This window comes from Montipora foliosa, chromosome 8 (genome assembly GCF_036669935.1).
Source record: "Montipora foliosa isolate CH-2021 chromosome 8, ASM3666993v2, whole genome shotgun sequence".
NCBI lineage: Eukaryota > Metazoa > Cnidaria > Anthozoa > Scleractinia > Acroporidae > Montipora > Montipora foliosa.
Genome location: NC_090876.1, coordinates 2,767,562 through 2,774,492, shown reverse-complemented (window position 1 = coordinate 2,774,492; position 6,931 = coordinate 2,767,562). Strand labels below are relative to the sequence as shown.

Genomic DNA, 6,931 nt, shown 5'->3' with positions numbered 1-6,931 from the left:
AACAACGCAGATAATGTACCGGTGAAAATCGCTTAATGGTTTCAATTGCAAATAAATTCAACACGATCTGCGAAGGTTCCAAATTAAGAGTGTTGTGAATAACGCGGCCGGTGACCTCCAGCTCTAGGTAACTAACATGAAGATCAGGAAACTAACGATAAAAAGAAAAAATAGACATCGGCGGATGATGTTGGTACAGAGAACAGCTAAGGCAGAAAGAGACTGAGAAATGTCGACCATTTATAACATACCGCTGCTGGAAGTTCTGTACTGGCAATTTAGCCGTGTTGTCAACAGGCAGGATTTTAGTAAATATCTAATTCATAACATTTCTAGACGACTGAATCCAGCATATTCGCGTTTAGCTGCATTGCATTGCGTCATTTGCTATATCGTGGAACATGGGCTTTGAATCAGCAAACGAAATTAAACGAGTCACGCTGAAGCCCCAACGTAAAACCCATCATTTAGTTGCTCCACTGCACGTTATAAATTCCGATTTTCATCTAATTCTGTTAGATGTGAGGCTGTTTTAAGTCTCTACTCCTTCGCGTTCGTGTTTATTTTTTGTTGCAGTTGCTTTTTTGCAGAGGGAGGTCAAATGTATTGCTCGGAGGGGTGTAGTACATTGCTTTTAGCCAATGAAATCACCGCCTCCTATTTCTATTGTCCATTTGCTGCACAGAAAACTAAATTCTTCCCAGAATATAACTCGGATACCTTTCAGGTATTCCGAGTAACAAGTGCCAACATTTCTATTGTTTCGCGGTCATCGAAGCACTACATGCCGCGTATCCACACAAATACATGCGAACAAGAAATCAACATGGCGTCGGAGATGGAAAACGTCCCAGAGTCCTTTGTATTCTCATCTAAAGACCCAACACTTTGTGACTTGTTGCGAGCGTTTGCACACATCGGCTAACATCGCGCAACAAGAGACAACATTATTGGGCCCAACAATGTTGCGTGTTGTTGCGAGCGTTTGCACGGGCCTTAAGGGCATCCTTTACCACAAAAAATTAAAGTGTTCGAAATAGTTCAGACAAAACGAAATTGGTTCAAGTGTTGGTTGTGAGATAGTACAGACACTTCATATTACGATTGGTACGGCTAAAGTACGAACGCATTCTTTGCTGGATTAGTATAGGGAAGATATCTGTTTACAAAGTCCAGCTGTCCTTTGCAATACAGTGTAGTCTGAGAAAACCGAATGATTCAGTCAAAAGGGAAATAGTTGGGCTTGCTCTCCGGCATTGTTCAAACCACACAGTATAATGTAAAATAGTACAGCCAAACATCAGGTGGCGTGGCGATGTGTGAAATAGCTCAGTTTTGTGTCGAATAGTCGCACAGGATATCAACTTTTTGTAAAAACTGCCATTTTGCAGCCCCTTGAGTTACAGAATTGTGCTTAAAGTTTTTAATTCAAACAAGAATTTTTTCCAAATTAACTCCAAAAGTCTTTATTTCACTCGGAAACCTGTGTAACAAGTGGAAATACTATTAGGTAAGTAATTGTAATAGGACTGAGTGGAGTCCAATTCGGTCTGTAATCATACGAATTTGTTTATCACGAGTATGATTACAGACCGAATTGGACGACACGAAGTCCTTTTACCAATTAATCAATTAAACAATTTCCGAGAACAGATGAAGAGCCAAGTTATGAAAATAAAGGGGAAATTTGCATCAAAAGACAAAGCTCCAATTTAGAAGTCTGTACACTGTTTCTATGCTGATTGAAACCAAGGTTGTGATTGGTTGATTTCAACTACAACTTTGAATGTGATTGGCTTATTGAACTGTCCGATAACGAGCTGTCCGATAACAACTTTGCAAGTGCTTAGTGGAAAATAATAAATTTTTAAACCAATATAAATTACAATCGAGGAAATTGTAAGTTTTATGATTAATAACCAAAAAGTATTAGAATTTAAGTCTCTTTCCAGTGTCTCTCTTATTGAGAGGATTTTTTTTTAAGTTCTGTAAGGCCATAACGGATGAAATCTGAAAGAATAACGCGTTGATGCCAGGCAAGGCCTAGTGTCACTGTGAGATGCCTCGCATACGGGCACCAATAATATTTTCCCTGATTGGATTTAGCCAGAAGAAGATGACCTTGAACGAGGTCATGCATGTGCTTCTGATTGGTTGTTCCAAGAGTCCATTACCCAAGCTAGAGTAAGAATCTGGTATCAGGTTTGTCACGTACCCATCAAAACCCAGTTTTGCGGGAAAATAAACAATAGACGAAGTGTTGTACCCAATTCAAATCTCCCGGGTTTAAGATTCTTGTGTTTGCATTATAATGTAGCCTTCACATTTGTTGTGATTGCCTTCAAAGTTCGTCAACCAACACATTCACACAATCTCGATTAAATAGTTTTAATAATGATCTCCCGCAATGCAATTGCAATTGATTTCTCATCAACTAGCTTCAGTTGAAATTTCACTTCAAAGTTACTTTAATAGATCGATGTTGTCTAATTTGCGTGTGTCACACACATATCACTCAACGGTCTACAATCAGTACAGAGCTAAAGTCTCGTCAAAATGAGTACTAAATAATTTCCGACACATTTAAATGATAAAGAAATACCTGGAACAAAGCGTTTTATTCCCAAAGGGTTTGAATTGGGTACAACACATTCTCATCACCAGAGCCTCGGATCTTATGTCTGCGCCTGACCCGAGGGATCTCTCCTTTCCCTTAGTATGCGCAAAAGAGAAGAGCTCTGGGGTCGACATGGTTATTACCATATGTAATAAATCCCTTTCTTACCGGCGTAGCTCGGTTCCTTCTCACCAGGTAATAGATCATAGAACCATGCATATTTGACATTAGCAGTCATCTTGTCTTCCATATGATACGCACAGGTGCGAAACACACGACATTTGAGCTTTCCCTGATTCGATTTATCGTATTTTCCCTACGACGGCTTGGTTGGTTTGACAACGAAGACGGCAAAGACAATTGACTAGTAATACTAATAATGATGTTGTTGTTGTTGTTGATAAGGATGATAATGATGATGAACTCCTAATAAGCTATTATACAGTTACGACTTCAAAAGATGAAAATCAAAATGATGTTTACACCTCTTACTTATTCACGACGCATTCAGTGTAACCGGAATATCTTTACTCTTTTCAGGCCGGCCCACAGCTTCGACAAAAGCTTTCAAAGTTACTTTCAATTTGTATTCCGCTGCTTTTCATCATCTTCCAACTGTTCAGACTAATATCCTTTGTGATGTTTGCAATATTTGCGGTTTATTGTACATTGTACCTCGATTCATCGACTGTTGATTGTCAGAATTTTACAGTTTATCGTGTGTCAGACGTGTCGAAGTGTGATGCCTACTGCTGGAAGATGTTATGGCTAATTTGCTCAATCCTGACGTCAATCATCTGCACTTGCTTGTTGAATCAATCTGTGATTCCTGACTTAAGACCAGTGTCATGTGCGGTAATATGGCGGTGTCTTCTTTACAAGCCGTATTTTTGGTCTCTCAACATCACAGTGGTGTTCGTTATTTTGTACGACATTTTGATCATAACGAGAAACCATAAAGCTAAGAAAGACATTGAAATCCTAGTAATTGTTTCCAAGATCTTGACTTTGTACTTGATTTATCAACTGAACTTCACCTTTCCTCCAAGCAGGGAGAAGAATTTTCGCCCCATCGTGAGAGCAGTGTACTATATTACCTTATCGATATACGCATTGGACAATCTTTGCAAGTTTTTGGTCCTAACAACAGAAATAGCGTTTAAGTTTTACACGGTAAACCGCACGGCCCCGGAGCCACTGGCAATCATTGTCCTAATCTTGATGATCATAAACGGATCGTTGTATCACAGTTTCCTTCAGTTTTTTTGGGAGAAGCTTTTCCGAGGCGATAAGGACATACTAACCGTCATAAAACAGAATTTTTCTGATACACCCGGTATAAACGAATATATAGAAGATGGCAATGGCGGTGGAGTTTAGCGAAATTGTCTTGGTATACCCTGTTAGGTAGAGAATGAAACTCTAGGGTAGAGGCAGTCCTAGCAAGCTATGCCGATATAAAATCACTATTGTAATGTAACCATGGTAACCGTGGGAAGTAGTGCCCATGGGATGGACGGGAAACTGGTTGCTTAGCGACGGGCGAAAGAAACACTGAAAAATCAGAGTCCTGGGCAGGACTTTTCCCCGTCGCCAAGCAACTAGTTTCCCATCACGATATATTACTATGGAAGTTAAGGTTCGATGTAGTTTTGCCATCTGCAGTCTGATCTCATAAGGTAAGTCACAGCAGAAAGGAAGATCAGTCAGGATATATTTGATAGCTCGACGTCGGACAATCTCTAATTGCTTGAGAAGCCCGATAGACTGAGGCGACCAGACTCGAGTAGCGGTGATTAAATAAAGTGTACGGCGAGTTTGGATGTTTAGCGGGACACACTTCGAAGTGCGGAGCACAAAGCCCACAAGCCTGTTAGCCTTAGAGCACTATTCTGCCGTTACTTGCTTGTTTCAAGTCAGGTCCTTCAAGACCCAGACCCCGGGGAGGGGAGGGGGGGGGGGGAATTCCCATATAAAAAGGGGAGGGGTGCTCATCGGAAATTTTAAATTGAACCCCTAAAGGAGACCAATCTGGGCGTGGCCCAGGCTTTTTTTGACCCCTGAAAGATATCGTATTAAAACACAGAGAAATAAAAAATGCAGTGACTTTTAATGATGGCAAAAACGTTATCATCTAATACTTTGACCTACGTGAAGAAACACAAAACGTTGAAATATAAACTTTCATATTTCTTCGCGCGCAACCCTAAAGGAGACCTTCACGGCGACATATGATTGCGTTTTGCCCAGAACACCCCAAGTGAGACTAAAATCCTAAATTTACACCCCTAAGCGAGACGACGAGCACCCCTTCTTTTCTATGTGGGATTCATCCCCCGGGACCCACTCTCGATGACCTGCGATTGATGGAATATGCATGCTGAACTGGATTTTTCTTGCGTGCGTATGCATTGGTGCTTAGATTTGTTTAACAAAAGGGCGAGGTAATCACACAAGGAGGCACTGAAGACTGAGAGTTGGGGCAATCACTTATTAAATCTATCGGCTTTTAAGACCTTGGCGTCGTCTGCATAGCAGGCCACTCTGGACGACGCAACAATGTCAGATAAGTAATTGACAAACTTGAACAGAAACAGAACCGGACCTTTTAGGGACCCTTGAGGTACCCTCGAGGTAACAGGTAGTTCCTGAGAATTGGCACCATGAGCGGTGATCTCTCGAAGCAAAGATCAACAATCGATTGAACCACTGTGTCAATGCCAACCCAACCCTGCATACATTGACAATGAATAGTTGGTGATTTCGTGATTTAGTTTCTTGCGTCACGATAGTGTGGCGTGAAAACCACGCATTGAAAGCGCGGTCAAACATAGGTCACAAACCTGCCGCGAGTAACACGTTGACAGGTTCTTGCTTATGCAAATAACGATTGCGTCGCAAGTATCTTCACAGGGAAAAAGACAATTAAAATAGTGAACTACATGATCCTACTAGATTTTAACTAAAGGACGGGTTGGGATTGCAGCTTGTCCGTCAATCTATCAAAATAATTCTGATAATCATCGATTTCCGGCGGGGTTAGTGCCTGGATGGGTGACCAAAAACATATACCCCTTCGTAAAACAGAAGCATTGGACCGAAAATACTATTAACGCTAACAAATGCAGAACTCAGCAAGGTACACGTTGTGTTAGCTTGCTTTATGCAAAAACAAATATTGATTCAAAAGTAAATAAATATTGATACACAGTTTTTAGAAAGAGCAGAAGGAAGTTTCCGGGACGGTCGATCGAGAATATGATAATTACGACGTGAAAACAACATTAACTTCTTACTAACTGAGCGCGAGGGCCGTACTGGGGAATATTGGCCCGAGGTCGTGGCAGTACGAACCGAGCGCAGCGAGGTCCGTACAAAAACGACCGAGGGCCAATATCCCCCAGTACGGTCCCGAGCAAGTGAGGTTAGTAAGTTGTTTATTATATGGCTTTTTAATCACCTTTTGCTTTGTTTTTGCCAGCCCGTAATCGGCCCGTGGGCATTACGGGAGAATAATGCCCTAAGTCACAATTAGCCAATCACAGCGCGCGTTATATCGGCTACAAACACAAGCCATATAATAACAATTTTGAACCGTGAATATAGAATATAAAAAGTTAAAATCAGCGACAAACATTTTGAGAGATTTTTGCTACGTTCAATTTTGGCTGCACAAATAAATCGCAAAATCGAAAGTGACATGGCCTAAATTCAGCGGGCGCCGTGATTAAGTTACCGCGGCATGTTTACTCGGCAAACAGTGAAGCATCTGTGTCAAATGATGGCAAGATACCGGGTTTTCGTAAGTTTCTTTTTCTGACAAGTGTTATAAAGTTTGACAATAAAATGAGCGAAGTCAAAACAAAGATCACAATCGCCTAACTCTTGAGGTTGACAATTTGTTTATGCAAAGTCAAAATTTACTCTCCAAGACGCGCACGACGTTATTTATCACCAGGTAATTCCATCATTTTGGAAACTGCAGCTTCTTTATTATTCATCGGCGTCACAACTTTTCACTGATTTTGAGGCTCATTTTGATGAAACTCAAGCACGCTTCCAACAGACCTGTTTATTTCCGTGAACCCTTCCTGCTTACAGAGCAATACTAAAAAAATTATCCCATATCACATTTCAACCTTAAGCTCGAAAATTCAATACACAACATGATATTATAATTCACAAAGGCAGAAAATACCACAGAATCCTTTTCCAGCGAAAAATTTATAGAAACAAACAACATATTTGCTCTTAGAGGCGAAAACCTCTTCCTATTTCGTTGCGTGCGCGAAGACAAGAAACTCAATCGTGTCA

The 6,931-nt window shown here is 40.8% G+C and overlaps 1 protein-coding gene across 1 annotated transcript in view; it reads left to right on the top strand.

The window, feature by feature from the left end:
* Positions 1 to 6,444, top strand: part of LOC138013382 (uncharacterized) — an 8,799-nt gene extending 2,355 nt beyond the window's left edge. The window contains exon 2 of the mRNA XM_068860439.1: positions 3,158 to 6,444. Within this exon, the coding sequence (XP_068716540.1) occupies positions 3,158 to 3,997 (840 nt within the window). The 3' untranslated portion in view covers positions 3,998 to 6,444. The remainder of the gene's footprint in view (positions 1 to 3,157) is intronic.
* Positions 6,445 to 6,931: the final 487 nt, after the last annotated feature.